Here is a 24,109-nt window from a genome sequence, read left to right on the forward strand (position 1 = left end):
GAGGGGGTGCTGGGCCAGGTGGGCAATCATGAGGTGGGGGCAGGTGAAGGAGGCCTCTCTCGGGCTTTTCAGACCAAAGCTCCCATTTCCTCCATTACTGAGATTCTGTCCTGATTCCCCCGGGGGCAAAGGTCCAGTCTGGCCGTGTATTTTCAGAAGGGCCCAGGCCTCTTTGCTCTCCACTAGCCACATATATGAAATGGGTATGGGAAATGCTGGTTTCCTCAGGAAGAAAACACTCAAAGCCTGTCCCCGTCTGGCTGGTCCCAAGGTATGCCTTTAAATGTAACCTGTGGGAAGGACACTGAGGTCCAGGCCCATTCCAGGGCAATGGGAGAGCGTCTGCCTTGATCCTGAAGATGGGGAGACACAAGCCATTCCTGATAGAGGACTGTGGTGTGTGCTTGGGGGATGGGGGCGCTATCAGGAGGTCTGGCAAGGTCATGGTGGGTAATGTCCTAAAGGGTCTATTCTGGCTAGGGCCCCACTTTTGGAAAAACTTTAAGGGCAGGGGAGGGCTTGACCTATTTTGCATTTTCCTGCCCTGCCCTGTCCCTCCGGGAACTCCATCTCGTTCCATCCCATTCCCCAAAGCCAAGAGGCCATGATGTGTTAGTTGCATGGCCCAGCTCCCTGCAGAAGCCAGCACCACAAAGCGAAAGTGACAGAAAAGCACGTGTAGACGCCTTTGGTCTGACACTGAGCTACTGTCCTACGACAAGTTTGAGCAGAGCATCTGGAGCGAGGGGGCTTCTCTGCCAGCAGCAGAGCCCAGCCTCCCGCCCCCACTCCCCACCCCCCATCAAAGCGACCAGATCTCAGATTAAGCTCCATCCATCCATCCATCGTCCAGCTGGTTAATGTGTTAGGAGCACCCGTGGTGGCCGTGCCCACAGCTGCCGTGCCCATGACCTCGAGACAGGGAGGCAGCGATGGGCAACCACGGGAGGTGGGGGGAGGAAGTCCCCCACTGTGTCACCAGCGCTGCTGCCTGCCCGCAGCTCAGAGGCACTCAGCGTGCTCGGTGGGAATCGTCCTGGCAGATGTTGGCAACTGCCCTGGGCAGGCGTGGCCCCTGCAGGGGTCTGGGCCTGGAGTGGTGGTGTCAGTGGGATCCCCATTCTGTAGCCCAGGGCGCCTCATCTCTAGCAGAGCTTCTAGGACCCCCTCAGGGAGCCCACTCTGGTTCTGCTCACCAGGCCCGGAGACCCTGCCCGTACTGGACGTGGCAGGGAGCATAGGGTAAGAGGTGGTGGGCAGCAGACTCTGCCTCAACTAGCATACAGTTCAAGGCCCAGTGAAGCACTTCCTGGCCTGTGGACATAGCGTCCAGGGGGGACAATCAGTTGGTGAGCACAGATCCAGTCCTTTAGATATTTCTCATATTGATGACAGAGTTCACTTCTGGCAAGAATGAGTCCAATGAAGTTAACAGGATTCTTTCTGAAAAGACCCAAGAAAGGAAGGGTCCTGGGCATCAGCTGGGAAACTCTCCTGCCACTGAAGTTCTAACAGGCTGGGTGAAGAGCCCTTGGAAACCAACCATTTGGATTTCATTCCCATTTTGTGGGAGAGGAGACCGAGGTCTGGAGAGGGCCAAGGCTCTTTAAGCCTCAGCTCAGGGGACACCTCCTCCGGGGAGACTTCCATAATGCTGACCACAGCACTGTTCTAATGACCACTTTCAGGGTCTTTTGTCTGCTTCCTCACTGGGGGTGCTGGCAGCCTTGAAGAGATCCAGTGGGCCTGGGTTGAGGCTGGCAGGCTTCCTCCTTTACTCCAGGACTGAGAAATATTTTCCTTTGCCAGCCTTTTTTATAAAACAGACTGGAACATGCCTTTTCTCAGCTGCTGTGGTCAGTGTGCTTCTCTAATCCTGTGGATGGATGAGGTGAGGTTGTCCCTGGGACCCTAGAAGACAGACCCTGAGGCTTCTAAGCATGTATGCGTGCACCCAGGCCAGTGACAATGCCTGTCTCCATGGCGGTGACTCGGTACACTGGGGGCAGACTGCCCCACTTGCTACTGGCTCTTAGCAGGGGTCTGGGCCACTTGCGGGAAGCACATCCTACGGGGTTCAGAGGCCAGGAGGAACATTCTGGGCTAGTTTGAACATGGCATAAGTGGATGGGGTTCCTCTTATAAGATGATTAAGCCCACCAAGGGAGAGTCTGAACTCCTCCAAGGAGCTCAGAGCAGGGCCCTTGCCTTCCTGGCGAGATCATGGCGATCAAGGGCCCAGGACCTACGGCTTTCCGAATCAGGAGCAGATGTAACCATCTGCTTCACTGAACTCTTCCCTCAGCTCTGACACTTCCCCAGATCCGTGGCGCACAGCCTATCTCCTGCTGCCTTCTTAAAAGAAGTGCCTTCTCCAGTTCTGAGTGTGGCTGCATTCAGAAAAGGGTCTGGAAGGAACCTCTGGGCACTGCCCTGTGGGCTGTGAAATCATCATAAGCCTTTTGAGAGCTTTCCTGGATGGATGGGGGTAGGCCGGCTTTCTAGAGAGGCCGTCCGAGCTTAGACTTCCCTGGGTGCAACTGCCAACATCTGTCAAGGACAACTGCTTCCTGAGGCTACCATGCACGGTCCGCTACACCTCTACCGCACCATGCAGCGAGGGCTGGTAGACGCCAAGGCCCGATGACACCTGTCCGCAGAGTACACTCTGTTTCACAAAAGGAGGCTGCGGCGGCAGCTGTGCGACCAGAGGGGGCGCAATGCAGGGACTGGGCACTCAGCCCCGGGTTTCCCTTTTTTATTCTGGGCGTGTGTGCGTGTGCGTGTGGTTTCCCTCAAACTCAGTTCTTTGGTTTCCTTATCGGAGGATGATGCTTCTGGCTGAAGCAATTCACATACAAGCTTTTAGCTATTCAAAGCGCTGAGTTCGGTTTGGGAAGGGCCTCACCATCTTGGGAAGAATTTGGGTTCAATCCAGGACCTGCCATGGGAGCTGTGTGCCCCCCGGCGTCTGTGAGGGGGGGGCAGCCCGAAGCCCCTCATGAGGCTCTGAGGGGACAGCCGTGTCCGCCGCCGACAGCCCCCACAGCCGAGCTCTGGGAAAGGTATTCTGGTGACAGGCACATTCGGAGGGGCCTTCCCAAGGGTCGCCTTGGGCCCAGCTGGCTGGGAAGGCCTGAGTGTGTCCCTCCAGCCTTGGCGTTTAACCTGATTTTTCACCTGAAATGACTGATATAGTTTTCAGGGCCCGGAGGACTCGGAAGGTACGTAAAGCTGAGACATTGCCCAGGTCCACAAATTCAGTTGTGTATCTGTAACAAGGGAAAGTCACACACGAGACAGTGACAACACGCCAGTAGGAGACACACGATTGGGGGGGAGGGGAGACAGAGAGAGAGTCACTTGTAGCTGAGATCTGAGAGGCAAATCTGGGCATCTTACCTGGGATAACTGAAATAGTTTTTAGAGCTCTCAGGACTCTGAAAGTTCGAAGAGCCGACAAATTGCCTAGTTTTATATTTTCTGATACATACCTGCAGAATCAAACCACAGTTATTGGGAATTACAAAGCAGCACCTCAGCCTGCCCTCCCCGACCCACCCACTCCCTTCTCCCGCTCCCACAGGGAGGGCTGCGGATGGCCCAGGGCTCCCTCGGGTTCTCTTCCTCCTCTCCACCCTCCTGACACCGGACCCTCGGCGAGATGACTTAAGGATGTCCACATAGGAAGCCCCCACACGGGAGGCGGCTCTCTCAGCGAGGTGCTCCTGATAGCCGGGTGACAGAGGAGCCAAGGGGGATTCTGGTCCCAGCTTTGCGCTGCATCTTCTGTCGTCTGTGATCAGCTCGTTCCTGGCTGCCCCGATCTGTGGACCCTCAAGCCCTGGTTGAGACCCTCATGGAGGCACAGCTAGGTCTCCGGGGGCCGACTCCCCCTCAGTGTCATCCCAAGACCTCCGGAGACCCCCAAGGATGGCCCTGGGTCTTCACAGGAGGAGGGACCTCAGGAGTGAGCCGCCCTCTAGGTCTGCTTGGGCCCGAGTGACACTCAGCAGGGCTGAATGGCTGAGACGTTCCAACCTACAACTCAGACAGTCATCCATCCGTGGTCTTCACAGGCACAGGAGGAAGGAGTCCATCTCTGGGGGGCAGGGGACTGCCCAAGCAGAGTGTGAGGATGTGCGTGGATGGGCCACGTGACCAGGATGTCTAAGAGCTGCGTGGACAGTGTGTGACCAGGACCATTGGGACAGTGGCAAGTGACTTGTGATATTTAACCAAAGATTTCACATCCACGGTATCTGACACTTAAGCGAAGGTGTCTGATGTTTAACAAAGGTCGGTGGACTCAGGATGTCTGATTTTTAACCAAGTGTGTCGTACCTGGTGTTTGAGTGACATTGGACCCAGGACGGCAGACCAGTGAAGCCGATTAAGTGCCAAGGGTGGGATGATCATGCAGCTGGACTCACTCTGCTGGTCAGTCTGGAACTCCAGGCCCTTCCACTCCACTCAGAGCTTCTGAATCTGCTTTCAAGCTGTGGGTAGGCTATGTCAAGGGACTCAGTGTCCTGGAGTCAGCTGAGTCCTGCCTTGTCCAGCTCTAACTGACCCTGGGCTGACACCAGATTCCTCATGTCCTCTCATGGGGCCCTTCCATCTTCACAGGGCCCTGTGGATCATGCTTGCTCCCTCCTTACTCCCCACATCCCTTCAGAGATGAGAAGTCAGCAGACACATTCTCAGAGTTTTTCTTCTGGCTACACCAGATCCTTTTTGTGGTGTGTTTTCCGTTCTTCCCCTGGACTCGCTTCAGCTTGTAAACTTCTGATGGGGAGTAGAAGTCACCTCCCTTATTCTGGCCCAAATACACCTATTAATTTGGTCCAAGTTCCCTCTTTACTTTTAATGGCTATTCCATCCTCTGTGATGACTCAGATCCTCAAACCTCTGTCCCACATTCTTCTTTCAGGCTTTATTTTCCATCCAGATATGGTGCTGCCACAAGACTTTCAGGTTTAGCTCAGAACACTGCTGATGTTGCCATCACACACAAGCCCCGGGTCCAGCCTGCTGGTGGCTCTGGGCCCCATTTCCCGCTGCCGGACAAATAAGTGTGGCCTGGGACAACAGTTTCTCTTTCTCAGGACACTGGTTCCAAGATTGTCTCTTCTGGTCACAGGGAGTGAGTAGAGCACCGTGCAGATCAGAGGGAACCAACTGTCCTTGCTTCTCTTGTCTCCCACAGACCCCGTCTGTCCCCTCACGTCTTCAGGGAAGCCCTGCCTGTCTGAAGCTTGGATTCTGCCTGTCTCTGCCCGTCCCCGTGTAGAACTCGTCTTCCCACACCCTCAGGCTTGCCCTCCATTCATGGTCCGCCTCCTCAGCAGCTGGTGCTGAGCACAGAGGAGCCAAGATCCCAAGGTGTGTGCTCCCAGCAGGCTTGCAAGGCCAGCCGAATGGCTGAGAACAGGAGCCGGGCTGGTGGTCGTGTGTGAAGTCAGGACATGTGTGGGAGGGCAATGCTGAGGAGAAGGAAGTCTTGAAGGTGAGATGCAGGGCTGGGTGAGGGCTCTGCATGTCCGTGACCCTGGCTGTGACATGGGGACCACTGCCCTTTTACCTGATTCAGAGCGTTTGGCCTGGTTGCTTCCCACGTGCGGGCCCTAGATCCCTAATGAGACATCTCTTGGGGCCCCGGGATGTGTGGTCAGAGACCCTGCAACGCAAAGGGCCAGCGTCGGCAGTGGCCGGGTTGGGGGTAGAGCTTTGCCCCTGTCAGGCTGGCAAAACGTTCCTCCAAGCCATTCTACTCCTTCTGCTCTGGCCAAGCTGCTGGGCAGGGGCAGACAGCTGGGCTGGTGGGCCCCGGGCCTGACACCGAAAGAGCAGAGGTTGGTGAGGGAACAACCCATCCATCACACTAGCCCCAGGGCGGGGGGAAGCCCTTTTGGAAGCCGAGGACCCCAGAGGAAGGGCAGACCTCCTCCTGCTCCACCCCCATCTTCCTGTGCAGCCCTGCTATTCAAGGCAGACGGCGCCTCCTGGGCTGTTGGGCAGAGGTACAGCCCACCCTCTCCTCTCTGCCCTCCCTCCCTTCCCCTCCAGGTTTGGTTTCCATAACAACCCCCGGAGGTGGGCGGCTGTGCTAACGGGCAGGTAATGCCCTTCCAGGAGGGGCCCCCGGGAAGAACTCTGGCAGGAGGGTTGCCGGGCAGGCCTCCTGGCAACCCGGACCCTCCCACAACCCCTACATTGAGTGGGTGGGGGATCAGGTGGAAACCGTAGACCTGGAGCGCCTCTCGAGTAAGGGGACCTGTTTTAGTTTCAGCACGGCTGCTGATTCATTCCACAAATTTGGGCAAGAGGTAGGCTCTCTTGGAGCCTCAGTTCCCCATCTGTAAAATGGAGGATGGGGAGTTTCAGCGAATCGACCATTTCTGCCACCCAAAGCTCCTTCGATTATTCTAGGAGCACCCCCTCCGCCCCCTGTTATGGAGCCATTTTGACTATAGCAGGATGCATTTCACCGCATTACCAGGGCAGCATCGTTTTCATAAGGCAGGGCCACTGCCAATCAAAGCTGCCAGGCCAATCCAGCCCACAGCAGAAACCTGACATTGCAGTGGGTCCATGCGGCCCCAGGGGAAGTGAGTGCCGTTTCCCTGAGATGCTCAGGAACTTGGAAATAGTCTGCTGGCCTCTGAGGCTCTGTTCTGCTTTGTCACCCCTGGTTCTGGTACGGAAAGAAGGCAGGCAGGCAGGCCTCGGTGAGGAAGGCACACCTGCTCTGTGATTCCAAGCGGAAGAAGCAGTTCCCCGTGGGAGCCCATGGGATCGAGACAGGGATTCTCTCCTGGGATAAGACAGCAGGACTCACTAAGGGCCTGAGGTCATTCAGAGCATCTCCCAGAGACCTCCCGTTAGGCAAGGGACCCAGGGTCTGGGAGCATCAATCACTGCTGTGACACAGTCCTGTTTGGGCTCCAGGATGGGAAGGTAGGACAGACGCAGGCAGACGCTGTGTCCTGCCAAAGCCCCCTTCCTGTGACACCAGGCCCCCAGGGGCCCAAGGAGCACTGCTCCCCTCCTGTAGGGACTCTGGAGCCTGGGCCTGGCATAATAATCCTGCTCCCTTCCGAAGTCAGTGCAACGTCCTGGCTCTGCATGGTGAGGTCTCCTTCCCTCCTCAAGAGTAGGAGCCTCCCTACTCCGTGTTCTCAGCTGATGATTGTGCTTCTTACCGTGGAGAAAATAGGAGCAATCAGAAGAGAAATTCTCTTCTTTCATCACCAACTCTCCCAACCCAGAAATTCTGCCTTCCCTGCTCTGAAGGCCAATGCTCCACGTGGGCCCTAGTTTCCTAGCCCTCAGGCCAGCTCAAGGGCTTTGCTCCTGCAACTCACCCCCCTCCATCATCAGGCTGCCCTCTCGCCCGGATTGTGTCCCTTTACAAAGACATCTCCCTTCTTGAATGGTGCTGCTCTGCCCATCTTCCCCACTCCCAGCATCCTATTTTCAGTCTGGTTTACAGCTAACCCCGCAAAGTGCACGTCTATACTTGCCCCAGTCTCTTGAGCCCTGTCTAATCAGGTGTCTGGCCCCCCATGTCTGGTCGAGGCAATCAGTGGTGTCACGGTCATTAGCCGCGTCAAGGTCATTGGTGTCACGTCTCGGACTGCCATGGACTGTGTCTTGGATTTCTTCAGCCTCCTCAGGGCATCTTTCAAGTGGAGTCACGCTCCTCAGCTGGCTTTCAGGACAGTCCTCTGTCCGAGTTTTCCTCCACCCCCCATGGCAGTGCCCTCCAGGCTCCTTGGCTCACCCCTTCTTTCCTGACCTCGAGATGTTGGAGCATCCTGTGGTACCGTCCCCAGGCGCCATCCCTTCTCTGGCCACACTCACTCTAGATGATTCATTCATCCGGTCTCCTGGCTGCAAGTCTCATCTGCACCTTGATGGCTTCTAAATATATATCTCTAACTCGGACCTCTTTCCTGAACCCCAGACAGGAATATCCAGTTGCCTGTTCCATATCTCACCCTGGATGCTTTCAAACTTAATGCAGTTCAATCTGGATTCTTGATTGCCTCCCTCCCTCAGCCAGCTCCTCCCTCATCCTCCATTTCAATGAACGGTAACCCTGTTCACCGAGCTACTCAAGCCAAGCCCACCTGGGGGTCTCCTGCCAGCCCTACCCTCAAAGTACATTCAGAATCTGACCATGTCCCTCAGCTTCTCTACTTAAACCCTGGTTCCCACCACCATCTCTCTCCTGGCTACTAAAATAGCCCCCCAGCTGCCGGGCAAACTTATAATATATAGCTCAGGTCACGTTACTCCCTGCTTCTCAACCGCCGATGGCTCCCATCACCCTGGGCTCTCACCACCGCGTGCAGGGCCATGGGGCTGTCCCCCACCACTCTGCCTTCTCTCCTGCTATACTCTCCCTTGCTCACTCAGCTCTGCCCAGGCCTAAGTCTACACTGGCTTTGGGCAAGTGGCAGCGTCTCTCAGAGCCTCAGTTACCCCACCTGTAAAACGATGGGCTGGAGTCAGCTCACAAGCAGCGCACCCAAAAACAGAGGTCCCGATGCATTTTCTAACCACCAGACTCTCCACCTAGCTGGAAAGCAGCCCATCAGCAGGGTCTGGCTGCCCCTTCTCCCCTCTCTTCCCCACAGCATGGCTGAGCGCACAGCTAGGGCTGCTCATGTCCGGGGTGAAGCAGACCTCGTCACGCACGAACAGGCGGATTCAGTGAATCCAAGAATCCTAGAAAGCGGGCGCTGAACTGAACCTTTGATACCACCGAGGCCAACACTGTCCTTTCACAAGTCAGGGAGAGGAGGCTCTGCAAGGGCAGAAGTACTGCCCTCCCCAGCTCTGTTCCCTGCCAAGGTGTGGGGCCCAGCCTGGGTTTGCTGGCTGAGCCCGGGCCACAACTCCTGCACACGAGGCCCACCATGATCAGTTGTCGCCCCCAGAACACAGCATCCCGTTGCTGACACATCCCAAGGGGAATGCCTCAACCCAACCTCAGCGAGGATCTCTTTCTAGACAAGGAAGCGGGGTCCCAGCCTGCTTGGTGGCATGCCAGAGATATTCACATTCATTCTCTGGCAGGCTCCTTGGGTGTCCTTGGCATCTGTTTTGTCATCTGTAAAATGGGGACAAGGAATCCCCATCCAGGATACCTCACTGGATCATGTCAGTGACTGGGGCCTTAGAATGTGCCAAATGTGGAGTCCGTGAGTGGAGAGAGCGGATGCGCTGGTGTGCCAGGCATGGGCTCCTGGGGATGCCCAGTCACGTCTCCAGGCTCCTCTTTCCTGGTGATTCATTCTTAATCACCTTGGAATCCAGGTCATTGTTCACAGGGGTCCAGAAGTCTTGGGCTGTAACACTAGTTTCCCGCGGTGGAAAGGGCAGAGGACGCTAAGCCAGAATCGTAATGATGTCCCTGGAACACAGGGCTGCCACGGGGCCACAGCTGAACCCGCTGGCCTGACCTCCGTGGCCCACCAGGAGGAGCTGGGGGCCTCCATCCTGTCTGCTCTTGCCATAGCACTAAGGTGGGCTGCTCTACAGCCACTTGCAGACTGCAGCGGGGGGCCCAGGGCCAGGGATGATGCACACGGCCCTGACGACGGCCTGGCGTGGCACGGTATGGCACAGAGAACAAGGTACTTACGCCATGACAATCACACTGAAGTCCAGCCAGTTCCATGGGTCCCGGAGGAAGGTGAACGCATGCAGGCAGAAGCCTCGAGCCAGAATCTTGACCAGAGACTCAAAGGTGTAAATGGCAGTGAAGGTGTACCTGGGGGGAGAGACCCGCAAGGTTTCTCAGGGAGGCTGCAGCCCACAGGCCAGGTTGACCGGGTTCCTCACATGCATGCATGAGCCCTGTACAGCTCCGCTCTTAAGGAGCCCTCAGACCGGACCCTCGGCCATGCCCCATGGCAGAGCTAGAGCCTTGGGCCAAACACTGGACTATTTACTGCATCTCTGCACGTGTTTGCTCAGCATTGCTGAGTGCCCACCATGTGCCCTTCTGAACTTTCCATTTTCCCTCTTGCTTGTCTTGGCGTAAGAAGACCTTCGACTTCTCTCCTCACCCCAGCCTCGGGGGCCATGCACACGGGCATATGGTGGCCTGTAAAGACACTCAGATCATGTCACTCCCTCACCCTTGCTGGTGGGTCCTCAGCAGCTAGTGACAGGAGCATGGTCCATTCTCAACTACCTATAGGTAGCTGGGTACAGCTGTCTACCTTGCGCTCGGAAAAGGGGCTGAGGTTCTAACGCCTGAGGCTGGGAGGGGTGGCCTGAAGAATCTGGATGCCTAGATGCAGGGACCATGGCCCACAGTCATCCCCGCAGCACTGATGATGCTGTGGTCCTGGGCGAACACAGAGAGCCACAAGGCGAGCCACTTTGGTAAGAGAGGCTGTCCCTGACATTCCATCAGTTCCCTGAAAACAGGCACCAAACGCCCCAAGGGCCTATCGGGTCTGTTTAAAACTCGTGGGTAAGGTACTTTCATTTGAGAAGGACGGGCCAGAAGCAGTTTTCTGAAACTGAGCAAATGGTCCCAGGAGGCAGCAGAGATAGCCGTGAAGTGGGGACAGCCCTGGGCTTTGCCCGGCTGCCAAACCCCCTGGCCATGCCCTACTGGACAAGGTGCGCCCCCAGTTTCCAGCTTCCTGTCTAAGGGGGATAGTGGCTGTCCCCACCCTATTGGGCTGCCTGGATGGTCAAAGGAGATGAGGCTTACTGTTCCACGGCAGCGCCTGGCACACACTAAGTGCTCGATAAATTGTCAGGATTTTATTTCGGAGCCTTCCTCAATGTGCTCAGTGCTGTTTAGGGTGGGTCAGGAAGGAATCTCCCACTTGGCCAACCTGGAGAGCTTCCGCCCCTGAGGCCACCGCTCAAGTCAAGAAGCTGGCAGGACCAGGAGCGGCCAGAGAGGGAAGGGGCTGGGCCACGGACCTTCCGGGTGGGTGAGTCCCGCCGGGGACTTCTGGGGTGACTTCAGAGGCCACGGTATGTAATGGAAAGGAAGGGAGGGAGGGGCCGGCTACAGAGGCCCTGAAGATACTCACTCGACATACTTGGTCCAGGGTGGAGGGTCGTGCTGGGCCATGAACACGCAGTTGGTCAGGATGGTGCACATGATGAGCATACTGAACAGCGTGGCGCGGAGGTCAAGGAAAGCCATGTGCCGGCCAGGCCACTACGGCCTGAGGGTCCTGCCCTTGCGGGTGTCATGCCATGCCAGTGCTGCCAGATCAATGAGGCGGGGGCTCCAAGGGGACACCCTGGGGCTGTGCCCAGGCCCTGCCAACCTCTCCCCTCCCCAGCACTTGCAGCCGGACACCTGCCCTGCTCAGCAGCCCCTTCGGGGACCAGACAGCTGACATCGAACCATTAGCAGAGTTCCACATAGGGTCCGTCCTGGGGGGCAGGGAGGAAGACCCCCATACCACAGAGGTTTTTACCCACAGCCGCATGGGCATGCAGTCCTTAGCCCCGGGAGAGGGAGGTGGGATTTAGAAACTGCTCTTCAGGGGCCACCTCCTGGGGGCGAGAGAAAAGCCCTGGCGGCGGGACTCCCAGTTCTCTCCCCTGCTTCCCCGAGGCTTTTCACCTTTGGCCTAGGACTTCTCTGAAGGAGTGTTCTGCTGTCCAAACTTATATACCTTGTCAGGACACACGGACACTGAGGATGCAGGCATGGCTCCTCAAACTGCGTCCTGCCCTTCGCACGTGCTCCACCTAATGCTCTCCTCCTCCCCCTCCTTCAAGAAACTCCTCAGCAGGTGCACCTCCTCTGAGCAGGAGCCCCCCTCTCCCCACCCCCGCCTTGAGCAGGAGTATTCCTCTGAGCAAGAGCACTTCCTCTGAGCGGGAGCACCCCCTCAGAGTGAGTGCTCCCTCTGAGCAAGGGCACCCCTTCTGAGAAGGAGCACCCCCTCTGAGCGGCCTGCTCTGACTCCTAGGAGACTGCATCCCCAGGGCATGGGGCATCTCTAAGTGTGCCCTTGCTCCCTAAGTGGTAATGCCCATCTGTTCCCCACCAGAAGGGGAGCGCTTCAGATGTTGGGACTGTGTCTTGGGCATCCTCTTGGGCCCCTGGCCTTGAACTGAACTGCCCCAGGCCTTGGCTCATCCCTGACTCTGGCTACTTCTCTGTTGCTTCAAGCTGGACGAAGCTCTGCCTAACCTCCATGGCCTCTGTCACCTCTGCAAGATCTACAGAAGAGCAAGGGGCAGACCCTGGGCCGTGTAGGGACTAGGGCACCCCCCAGGGGCCTGAGTCAGAACAGGGACACTCTGCTGCTCTCACAAATTCCCTCCCCAGCCCAAGAAGAGAGGCTGGGCTTCCTGCCCCCTGCGGCTGCCCCCAGGCTCACAACATGGCCCCGGCCCCAGCCCTGTGCACAGCAGCTGCCGGTCTGAGATTCCCTCCGGCTGCCAGGGAGCTGAAGTAATTGAGCCCTAGGGGCCTGCCTCTTTCCTCCCTAGCAGAGCTCCACCGTTTTCTGGCCTCGGGTCTGAGGGGGAGACCAGTGCTGTCAGCCTAGCCGGGGTGCTGACTTCTGGGAGGGTGTGGGTGCTGCCCCATCTGGGAAGGGAGGGGAGGGGAGTGAGGCCTCTCAAAGAATCTAGGTGTGTGCCCTCCACACTTCTAGTCCTCCTTCTAGGGAATCGACGGGATTAGGAAATAGCCGGCCAAGCCCCACCCCCAGTTTATAATGAATTCTCCATTTTCTCACCTGAGATGAAAGAGGATCAGGCTTTGGGAACCTCCCTCAGTTAAAGAAGAGCTGTTCAGCTCAGAGTCCATGGCTCCAGGAAGTCCTGATTCCTTCCTGGTGGGAGGACACCTCTCAAGGCATGGGGTGTGGTGGGGGGGAGGAGGGGGGGCAGTGGGGGGGGAGGTGTCCCTCAGCTGGAGAGCTGCCCCACCTCTCCAGGCACAGGGTGCAGCGGGCAGGGGGGCTGTCCCTCAGCTGGAGAGCTGCCCATCCCTCTGCCTGTGGGCAGGTCTCCATGGCCGAGCCTACTCCCTTCTCCCTCACACACGCACCCAGGCTTTGTGCCAAGGCTGTCCTTAATGGGCAGACAGCTAACTTGCCCCTCAACCAGCTTTATTCAATGCCCCCCCTCACCAGATCCACTACTGGGGATCCCAGGTGATTTCTGAAATATGAAAGTAATGACCCTAAGAGCAAATATTTATTGAGTCCTTCCTAGGTGCCAGGCTCTGCTCTCTGTAACCATTAACTAATTCAATTCTCCCAACAACCCAAGGCGGGGCGGGGGGGGGGGGAGGGGGGAGACTTTGTCTCCATTTTGTACACAAGGAGACTGAGGCACAAGGTCAGGCTGGAAGTTACTATAGCAGGTGCAATAACAGCCCTCCCTCCCCAACCCCCAGACAACCACATCCTAATCCCTGACAAGCATAAAAGGGATTTGTGGATGGGATTAAATTAAGGGTTTTGAGATGGGAGATCACCTTGGATTGTCTGGGTGGGCCCAGTGTCAGCACAGGGTCCTTCTACGTGGAAGAGGGAAGCAGGAGGGTTGGTATCAGAGCCTTGCCTGTGGGGAAAATTCCACCAGTGGTCGCTGACTTTGCACGTGGGGGTGCCACAAGCCAAGGAGTCCACACGGCCTCTAGAAACTGGGAAAGACTAGGCACAGAGTCTCCCCTAGTGCCTCCAGAGAGGAACGCAGCCCTGCCGAGACCCTGATTTTAGCTCAGTGAGACCTTCTTGGACTTCTGACCTCCAGAACTGTATGGCGATACATTTTTGTTGTTTTAAACCACTACGTTTGTGGTGATTTGTTGCAGCGGCCACAGACTGTCGGTACAAAGCTGGTCAACGGCACAGCCCAGCTCTGAGCCCCGGCTGGCCCAGCGCAGGCCCCCGACTCTGAGCCCTGCCGCTGCACTGTCTCTGCATGATGACACCAAGGGGCGACCCACTGCCTCTAGACCGAAGGCCTGGGGCGAGTCACACTGCTTCAGGGGAAATGCTACCCCATACTTGGCCTCTGCCACTCACAGGGCAGTAAACCAATGAGTGAAGGGCTTTGTAAAGTATGTGCAGACTGCCACCCTGGGGGCGGGGGGGCCGGGGAATGAAATTGTTTGTCATTTTTTAGAACAAACCTAAGGAGCATGTGCGCCAGGCCCTGGGTGGGAGACAGGGAGGGATCTGAACAACTCCAAGATGGGACATTATGAGACACCAGACCTGCCTCTGGCTGGGCAGGAAGGCTTCCTGGAGGAGGCATTTAGACAGGCACCTAAGGCTGGGCAGGGTTCCTTTAGCAATCTGTCAGCGCAGCTGGTCACGGTGAAGCAAGGTGGGCTGACTGGGGAGACCCCTCTCACTGCTCTCACTAGAGCGAAGAAAAGGCCCCTGAGCAGTGAACAGCAGTGTGGACAGGCTACCTCGGACCAAAAGACTCGGCTGGAGTTGAGGTGAGTTGAACTCAGGCATCAAAACTTAGGGAAGAGCCAGAGAAGACAGCCCTTCTAAGTGCTGCTAGCCAGGGCCCTGGGTCCCACGGTGGGGAAAGACAGGAGCTGCCTGCCTGGGTTTTGGCTTTTTGAGACACGGCAACCGGTTAGGGTGAGGTGCAGCCAACTCTAGAGCCTGGGCCACTTGACTGCTCGAAACCCTGCCTGGCTCTCTGCACCCTGAGGACGGCCCTTCCAGTATTCTCTGTCACTCCTATATGTGTGTGGTCTCTTCCTGCTTAGAGGTGTCTCTAGTCCATGTGACTCTGCTCAAAGCATCCCCAGGTCCCCCATGGAGCCCAGCAGGCAGCCAATACCGGAGAGATGAGTCAAGGGCACTCCGGGCCAGCACAGGACACACCTGTTTGCACTGCCTGGCAGTTTCAGGCCGATGATGGAGCTGGCCCCATGTGTGGGCAGAGGCAAAGGCCGGCTCTCTAGGTCTGAGCTCAGCTGAACATCTTCAATCCTGGTGTGTTATTGTCCCCAAACACCCACTCCCAGCCTCATGATTAAAATGTCGGCAAGGACTGCCTGCATGGCTGGTGGGGAATGCCTGAAACTTGGCCTGCCTGTCTTCAGATCCCGAGGAGTCCAAAAAAAAAAAAAAAACAAAAACCAAAAAACCAACAACAAACCTCGCAAACAGAAGGGATGCTGTGGGGGGCATTTTCATATATTTGTGCCATTCAATTACCATGCACACACACACACGCACACAAACACACACAAACATGTGGTTTGATTGCCCATTTGAATCTGCTAGAGAAACGTGGGAGGATTTTGTGAACAGATCCTGTGCACCCAGGAAGGCAGAAAGCTTCTCGGCGCGAACGTGAGGCCTCTCTGAATGTGACTGCAGTAGAATTGGGAATTCAGTTGGTTTCTTTTATTTAATCCTGGCAGGAACACATTCTGCAGGATTATAACAAAAATACATTGGAAAAAATAATTCTACATACCCATATTTACTTTTTAGGCCACTTCCCAGGGATGTGGTACAAGGGTAGCGCACAGAGCAAAGCTGAGCTGAATTACGGTGCACTCGCCAGCAGGTCGCTGTGAATGCCTGCATCATTGCTAGTGAGTGGGTCTTCTTCCTTGAGAGCAGGGGCCGCCCTCCTGCCCCTGCCTCAGTTTGTCTTTGCCCCCTGGCCCTTTGCAAAGGGCCGAGCACAGAAGGGCGCACATGGGTGGCTCAGTACGTGTCTGAATGGATATGAAAATGTAAGCCAACCACGGGTACAGAGTTTCAGTTTTGCAAAAGTGCTAGAGCTTTGCTGCAGGACAATATGCACATAGTAAACACCACTCAACTGTACACTTAAAAATGGGCAAGATAGTAAACTTTATGTTCTGTGTGGTTTTTTTTTTTTTCACCACAATACAAAAGAATGTAAGCAGAGTGAAAGTTCACTATTCAAAACACGAAATCGGTATGCATTCAAAATCCATAGTGACTGCTAAGGGGCAGGGGGCTCCTTTTTGGGGTGATGACATGTTCCGGAATTAGATAGTGGTGATGGTTGCACCACTATAGGAATATACTGAAATCCACTCAGTTGTTCGTCTCAAAATGATAAACTGTGTGGTATGTGAATTATATTTCAATTAAGAAAAAAAGAGATACACACAGAGAGCTTGTGGATTCCTAGGCTTCACCCTGGAGCTTCTGGTCCGGAAAGGGCCAGGAACCTTCATTTTAAATAAGTTGCCCAGGTGAGCCTGAGGTGACCCTCACAGACCGACACCTGAAAACAACTGCCCAGGGCGGTGTGTGCTCGGAGGGAGGGGCCCTCGTGAAAATGCAGGTTCTGGGGTGGGGCCCGAGATTTGGCAATTCTTACAAGATCCTCACTCTGCTGCTGCTACAGATCTGTGCGCCACATTCTGAATGGCAAGGCTCAAGGGTGCAGAGGGGCTGCTCCCAAACCCCCGCGGATCTAGACCCTTCCTCTCTCCCACTGCCCCCCAAGCCCACTAAGGGGCGCTGTTGAGGACCAGCGGAGGGCTCCCAATCCCAGGCAGCCGAGGATCGAGGCAGCCCCTGGGAGCCCATTGCAGGGCCTCAACCATGGCAAGCCACCTCCCTGGGGCAGCTGCCCTGGGGAACACAGGCCGGCTCTGAAGCCTCAGGGTCGGTCGTCCCCGTGGAGGGTGGGGGGCGCGGGGGGACACCAGCAGCACCACGCGGCCTCAGCCACTGCTCAACGGGCCCTCTGGCTAGGCTTCGGATGCCAGTGCCCCCAACCACCTCCCTGGCCTCATCGGGCCACCCCCACCCTGGGCCCAGCCCAGGGCCCTGCAGGAATCCTGGGGCTGCCGCTGCATCCCTGGGGGCTGCCCTGGCTGCCAAACAGTGCTGGGTTGGTTAGATACCTGGAGGAGAAGCCCCAGGTGGGAGCCCGAGCATGCTTTCAGGGAGGCCACGCCCTTGGAGTGAGGCGCAGACCAGCTCAGAGCTGGCGAGGAGGCCGGCCTTTCCTCCTCCCTCTGCTCTGTCCTCACCAGGCTGTGCCCACACGCTGGCAGGAATGACAACTATTCCTGTAGCTGTCTTATCAGTCTTAGGGGACTGCACAATTCCCAAGGGGGCAGGCACAGGGTCCTGTTCAGCGCCATACACCCAGGGTGCCCGGCAAAGTGCCCGACATCTACAGGGGTTTTAGAAACAGTTGCAGAATGGCTCAAAATTCAATCTAGAATGACTCTAGCCCCACAAAGTAGGACGTAGCTATGAACGGCAGGCTGCTCCCTGAATGGAGCCCCTCCCCTCGGTGTCTGCCCACCCCAGAGACCACCCCACGGCTGCCACAGTCGTGGCTGCACGTGGCACTTTCCCTGGACGCACACATCTAGCGAACCCTAGGAGAAAGGCAGGAGTGAGCAGGAGGAGGGGAGAGAGTGTCTGCATGCAGAGAACAGATTTGGCACTGAGCTCCTCCGATTAACCCCTGGGGTGAGGATCGGGCACTGGGGCACAGGTGAAATGGAGCCAGGAAGGGGCATCCCTCATCCCCGCCCGGACGGGGAAAGCCCCTGAGCTGTCAGCATCTGTCTCGGTGACTTAGTTCCTCACGGGGCAGCTGTTTTCCCCGAAGCCTCCTGCCCTGCTCAGAGGTTAATGGGTCTTTGCCTTGGCCTCCGAAAAGGTCCATCCAGAGTGGGGAACGGAGGGGGGACCGTGGGGAGCTCTATGGGGCCAGCCTGCCACGCCCACGGCTAATCACTCCGCAGAGCCCAGCGGCACTGATTCGATTAACAGCCCAGCCAGCTGCCAGCCGAAGGGAGGCTGCCCAGGCCGGCACCGTAAGACACAGATGCCCCCGACTGCATCGGGACACTCGCCTCCCCGCCTCCCCATCTGTGGGGCCCCTTTGCTGAAGTCCGCAGAACAGCCGTGATTGGGTGCTGGAGCCCTGTCCCCCGTCCCACGGCCTGAATGAGGTCCCCTTAGGGCCCAAAGGCCAGTCCTGTCCCCTGTTACACTGCAGCACTCCCAGGGCGTTCCTCCGCAGCCGACGGCTTTTTTAGGCTGCCGTTTATATAATTTAACGCTAACCAGAGTTCTTTGAGACAACTCTGAAACTGCAAACATTTTGTCAACACCTAATCAAAAAGCAAGTGTTGCCTCCCTCGAAGGATGCCCACGTGTGAATAAACCAGAGGTCTCTTTACTGGGAAGTGGTTTCTCCTTGGCTGAGCCCCGGTGCCCAGCTTGAGGTCCCTGCACGGGGATGGGGAGGCAGTGGGAGGGGACTTTGGAGCCGAAGCAGAGCCAGGGGACATTGGCAGACCTCTTTGTCTTCTGGGATCCTCAGTAGCTTGGCTTCTAGGACGTTTCTCTACTGAAGAAGCAGGGTTTCCCACACTTTCATGTGCCCAAGAATCCCCTGGGATATTGTTGAAATGCAGATGCTTGGTTTGCAGGTCTGGGGTGGGGTCCAAGAGCCCTACATTTCCAACCAGCCACTAGGTGATGACCATGCTGCTGGGGTCCTCAGGGACCGGCACCACTCTCCGCCCCAAGCACCCTGCCCACCCCCACGTGGGACCTAGAGGAGACACACAGCAGGGACTCACTGCAAAGGATATGAGTGAACCAAAATCTTCACAGCGGCTCTCCGGACAGGGTGGAAGGGACTGAGGACATACAAGGCATTGGTGGCACTGAACCGGAAGATGGTCTTGCCTTTATTCAGCACAATGAAGGTCTGTGAACAGAGAGCTGCTTTAGGTTGGGGCGGTGACCCCTAGGCCCCTGTGGAGAGAGGATTTGGGGGGGGCAGTTGTTGGCTCAGAGCCCTAGAGCCCTGGCTAAGGGGTGGGGTGGGAGGAAGAGAGGGACAGAGAGAGGGGGAGGGGAAGAAGAGGGCAGGCCAGTGGCCCCCTCACGGTGTTGCCCGTGGCTGTGGTGGGATAAGGTCAAGTTTAGGGGAATGTCAGGTTGGGTGGGACTCAGTTCAGTTTCAAAATGACAGTCCTAACAAGAAGGGGCCTCTCTTGATCCTAGGCAAGCTGTTTTCACAGCAGAGGCCAGGACCCGGCTGATGCCCTCTCCTTCCCCTTCTCCCTTCTGATCCCTCGCTGCCTGCTGGGAGTGATGGGCTAATCAGGGAGCTGGGTCAGTGGAGAAGACTAACAGCTGAGAAGTAGGGATGGGAAAAGGCAGACCCCAGCCCACGGAGAGAGAAGCTTTCCCTGAGCCCCTGTCTCGGGGTCCAGGGCAGGTGTCAGCCCTACCCCACCCCAGAGGCAGTGACTCGGTGTCTCCCCCAGGAGGATCTTGAGCAGCCCATGGTGGACCCTCTCCCCAAGCTTCCAGAAGACGCTGTCCACACAGCACAACGGGGCATGGGAGTCGATCGGGGGTGCTGGAGGCTGAGCCCCGTGCAGATGCAGCCCTGGAGGACAGCAGTCCATCCCCAGCTGCCCAGGCTAAGGCTGGCACAGCTGAGGGGGCACTGCTCTGGGGCTGTGCTTCTCCAAAGGTTGAGCTGGTGAGACAAAGTTCTATTTAATCTGAGCTGGGGAGATAAGCTGACTGGGTATATGAGGACCAAAAGTTCTGCTGTGGTGCCTGGGTCACCCCCTGGGACTTGGGGCAGTGTGGCCAGGGGTCAGCAAAGAGAGACAGAGGTTAGAGGCCAGAGTCATACCTGGGCCATGGTTCAAGTATTCCTGATCCCAGGGATAGAAACCAGTGTCCCCGACTGCTTCCAGTGTCCCTGACCCAGCCCAGCCTTGACTCCATCCTCTACTGGGTCCTCCTGCCATGCCTTCTGCCTGTTCCAGCCGACTCTAACGTAGCTGCCACTCTGATTTGCGCCTGGCCACCAGCTTTGGCCTTAACCCTGACCCTGACTCTTACTTCCAGCTGTGACCAACAATGACCTAGACCCACCTGCCCTGACTAATCCCAGCTTCCAGCCTGACTCTGACCCCACCCCCACCTTCGTCATTTGAACCAGGGGGAAGCACAAGCAGGTTCAAGGTCTCTTCTCCCACCTGTGCATGTAGATTGGGTGGGCTTTCCCTTTACCCACTCACACCCACACCCACTCCCATCACACATGGAGACACTGTGCACCACACCACAAGCACGGTCACACACACACTCAGGTGCCTAGTGATACAGACACCCAGGATTCACACTGCCGGCCGCATGCTCACACTTGCCCTGTGAGCACCGGCCCTGTCTGCCCTCCAGTGCTTCCCCAGCCCTGGCGCTGACTGCAGTGATGTGAGCAGGCACCTTCTTCCTCAGTACCTGGCCTTCTGGGGAAAGGCCTCCGCCAAATGCAAACCCGCCTTCCTCCAGCAGCGAGGCCTGGAAGTGTGGGCAACCGGCCGGGGACCAGGCCTCTGTGGGGCTGGGGCAGGGCACCCAGATGGGGGAACCCACCTCCTGGGTGGAAATCCCTGCTGGGAGAGAGCCTGAGTCACCCTGCCTAGTGCACAAAAGCTATTTCGTCTCCCTATACTCAGGAGGACAATGGCAGAACAAACACCCCCGCCTCCCCCCGCTCTCAGATTTCCCACTGGCCTTCACAGTCCCATTGCCAGCCTGCAAGGCCCAGGAGCTGCTGCTGCGGTCCCCCGCCTGGGCTACCCAGGCACAGCCAAGGCCCAGTGAATCCTCCGGGCCGGAGTGTGCGGGCAACGCACTGTCCCTAGTAGGAGCGGGGACCACGTGCTGTGCTCTGGAGCCCAAACTCAGGACAGGACTTAGGGCCCAACTCCAGATCATACACCTTGCAGAAAGTCTAACCACAGATGACCTTCACAGTAGGCACTCCACAAGGAGGCAACGTTTCAACTGTGGCTGCTCGCTCCTTCTCTTCTAACACCAAACCAGATCAGGCTGCGTGATTCTGGCTTTTATTCTGGAATAAAATGAAAATGATCGGAATATAGATCCCCAATGACTCACTCCCCCAAAGCCCAGGGAGCCCGCCCCGAACGCAGCCCCATATGGAGGCGAGGCCCTCTCCCTATGTGCTGTGCTGAGAGAGGAGCTGCAGGAAGGTGTGGGCAGGGAGGTGGGCGGCAGTCACCTTTTGGGTGCTATAGAAGGGGTCCAGGTCCTCCAGGGGCTCCCCGATGAGCTCTCGGGGCGGGTTGCCATAGAGATCTGGCAGCTTTTTGGAGGCCTGCAGGTCCAGCTGGGGCCGGGGAGCCTCCTCCTCAGGCAGCCCTTCCCGGCTCTCCTGCGAGGCGGCCGAACCTCGGGCTTGCTTCTCCGCCATGCGCTTCTCGATGGCCGCCAGGGACTCCCGGGTGAACCTGCGGAAGCTGCTGGTGCCCCGAGGTAACAGGAAGTCTGCCATATTCTCATCCTGCTTCTGGGGCACAGGCAGTCCTCGCGTGGCCTGTGGGGAAGCCAGAGAACACGGGCTATGCGGGGGGAGGGAAGGACGAGGTTTGCAGAGACGGTCCTGGCCACAGTTCCCAACCTCTCCAGAGGCACACCTGGCTGGCGCTGGCCTGGGCAAACCCAGGGTCCTCCGGGCTGTGGGCTCTGCGTGGGGACCCGCAGGAGGGTCCCTTTCCCATCCCAGTGAGCACATTTGATGACAAGTAGGCAAGAGTGGCTGTGTCACACACACACACTCAACACAAAAGGGAACACTTGCACCTGTGGGTTCCTGAACCAAGCCGACACACTTCCCACAAAGGTGCTGACACTCTCTGGACTAGGAGGGACACTCCCTGGGGCAGGGCTGAGACCCGTCATCTTTCCATCCCAGCGCCCTGGCAAGGCTGGTCCTCAACAAATGAATGATGGAAGGAATGATGAAGAATATGTAGGTGAGGGAAGGGCATTAGAAGGTACCCAGTGCCATCCCCCTCTCAAGCTTGTCCCTTCTATACGAAACCCTGGAGCCTTGTGGAAGGTGACCAGAGGCCTTCTGGGCCAATGCCCAAACACGGGGTTTCTTTTCTTCTGGGCAGATGCAGCCTGGGCGGTGGGGCCAAAGACAGAGTTACTCTGTCTCCCCACAGCACCATGTGCCTACAGGGGGAGGGTGCCCAGACTTACCCTGGGGCATGGAGGTGCCAACGTCTGGTAACTAAAGGGGCATCTGTGTCTGCCGAATGATACCCAGGCAAATGCCATGGGGTTTTGGAAACAGCAGGGTCACAACTTTGGAGTTGTCATCCAGATGCTGGCACCCAGGTATACACACAAGTGCAGTAATGCCCTGCTGAGAGGGTCCCCCGCAAACCCCCAGGGTGAACATTCTTCCAAAGATGGGAAACTCAGATGGAGCATCTCAGGCTCTTCACCTCTCCACACACTCCCCTCTTCCCAAATCCGAACAAATGAGGGCTGATCCCAAGTGAGAGCAGAACCAGAAAACAGTGACCACCATCCACGAGGGTGTCCTACCAGCACACGGACGTGACGTCCAACTGGGAGAATGTGGGCCCCAGTGGCCTCAAATGATCCAGGACCTGGTGTGAACATGCTCTGCCTATGACATGGAGACCAAAGAATGTGCTCCTGACTGTCCCAACAAAACAGGATGTGGTAGGCACAGCTCCTGACTGCAACACCCCCGGGAAGGGGGAGGCAGTGTGGCTAATTACCGCATCAAACCCAGGAATGGCTGGGCATCAGCTCAAGAGGGCAGGGTGGACACCTGTTGGAGATCTCCGCCAGGACAGAATCCCTTTCCGTCAACCCAAGGCAGACTTTGCCTTGATCTCACTCCTGTGAAACATGTCACCAACGACCCCAGCGATCCACCGCACTGACCCTTGCACACAGCCCTCGAAGGTCCCAGGCCCGGGCCCAGGATTGCTGGGAGGTGGGCACCTGTCCAGGTGACAGGTAAACAGTGAGCAAGCATAACACAGCCAGGCCTCAAAAGGGCACCTCTGGTCCCCAGGGAAGTGCAGCAAGGCAGGTATGAAGGGAAGTCAGAGGAGAGGTCCTAGGACCTAGCACTTTAAGAACCACTCCGTCCTTCGGGGTCTTGTTGCTCTGTTTCATTCAAGTCAAGGTAGAGGAACATCTTTGTTAAAAACAGCAGGTGAGGGAGTAGGTTCCCATCTTCTAAAAGCATGTCCCTGTCTAGCTTCCATCTTTGAGCGAACATGAAAGGTGTCTGGGACGCTTGTCACCAAAGGTGAACGGTGATTTTTTTCCTTCGCTGGTAAAAATGTGGGTCATGTTACACGTTCTTTTTTGTACTTTTCTTTAGTTGCTTGAATTACTTAGGATGATCTTGTATTATTTTTACAAAAACAGTAAAGTCATTAGTCTTTACTGAAAAAAGAGAAAAGAAAAAAAGCCAGCCAGGGTGACAACAGCCCTTTGTAGGACAACCCTCTCCACCATCAGCAATCACTAGTCAAGTAAATCAGGAAGCCTCCTCTTTGGTTTGGAATTATTTCCTAAAAATAGTGTTCTCTGTCTCACTGTATCCATCTGTGTCCTGCAAGGGAGACACGTGTATGCCCATGGACATGCAGAGGCTCACCGGTATATACTGGGGTGTGTGTGTGTGCGTGTGTGCATGTGTGTGTATGTGTGAGAGAATGTGCATGCACATACACGCTCACACCTACATATACGTCTGTTCTAATACACTTGTTTAAAAATGTGTATTGAAATCAATGATTCATGCAGATTGGCGCACATATTCTAAGTGTACAGGTGGATGAATTTCCGCAAACTAAACACAGCTGGTAACAGCACCCAGGTCAAGAAAAAAATTGTCGGGCGCCTGGGTGGCGCAGTCGGTTGAGCGACTGCCTTCGGCTCAGGTCATGATCCCGGAGTCCTGGGATCGAGTCCTGCATCGGGCTCCCTGCTCGGCGGGGAGTCTGCTTCTCCCTCTGACCCTCCCCCCTCTCATGTGCTCTCTCTCTCTCATTCTCTCTCTGTCAAATAATAAATAAAATCTTTAAAAAAAAAAAAGAAAAAAGAAAAAAATTGTCCCCCGTCCCTCATGCTTGGATTTCCCTCCAGTCGCCAACTACCCTCCCTGGTCAGGGGCAACCACTCTCCCGACTGCTAAAGGCAGAGATAGCTTTGCTCGTCTGTGGAGTTCAGGGGTTCCTAACGGCCTCTTGGACGGACGGGAAAGAATT

At 56.5% G+C, this 24,109-nt stretch overlaps 1 protein-coding gene across 1 annotated transcript in view; it reads right to left on the bottom strand.

Moving 5' to 3' along the window:
- The window catches only part of SCN5A (sodium voltage-gated channel alpha subunit 5), a 95,390-nt gene that overhangs the window by 58,003 nt on the left and 13,278 nt on the right, over positions 1 to 24,109 (bottom strand). Inside the window, exons 2-6 of the mRNA XM_081824511.1 lie at positions 21,064 to 21,378; positions 18,602 to 18,720; positions 11,073 to 11,162; positions 9,656 to 9,784; positions 3,403 to 3,494 (exon numbers count right to left, since the gene is read on the bottom strand). Coding sequence (XP_081680637.1) covers positions 3,403 to 3,494; positions 9,656 to 9,784; positions 11,073 to 11,162; positions 18,602 to 18,720; positions 21,064 to 21,336 — 703 coding nt within the window. The 5' untranslated portion in view covers positions 21,337 to 21,378. The remainder of the gene's footprint in view (positions 1 to 3,402; positions 3,495 to 9,655; positions 9,785 to 11,072; positions 11,163 to 18,601; positions 18,721 to 21,063; positions 21,379 to 24,109) is intronic.

Source organism: Leptonychotes weddellii, chromosome 1 (genome assembly GCF_054177405.1).
Source record: "Leptonychotes weddellii isolate Sample4059 chromosome 1, ASM5417740v2, whole genome shotgun sequence".
Taxonomy (NCBI): domain Eukaryota; kingdom Metazoa; phylum Chordata; class Mammalia; order Carnivora; family Phocidae; genus Leptonychotes; species Leptonychotes weddellii.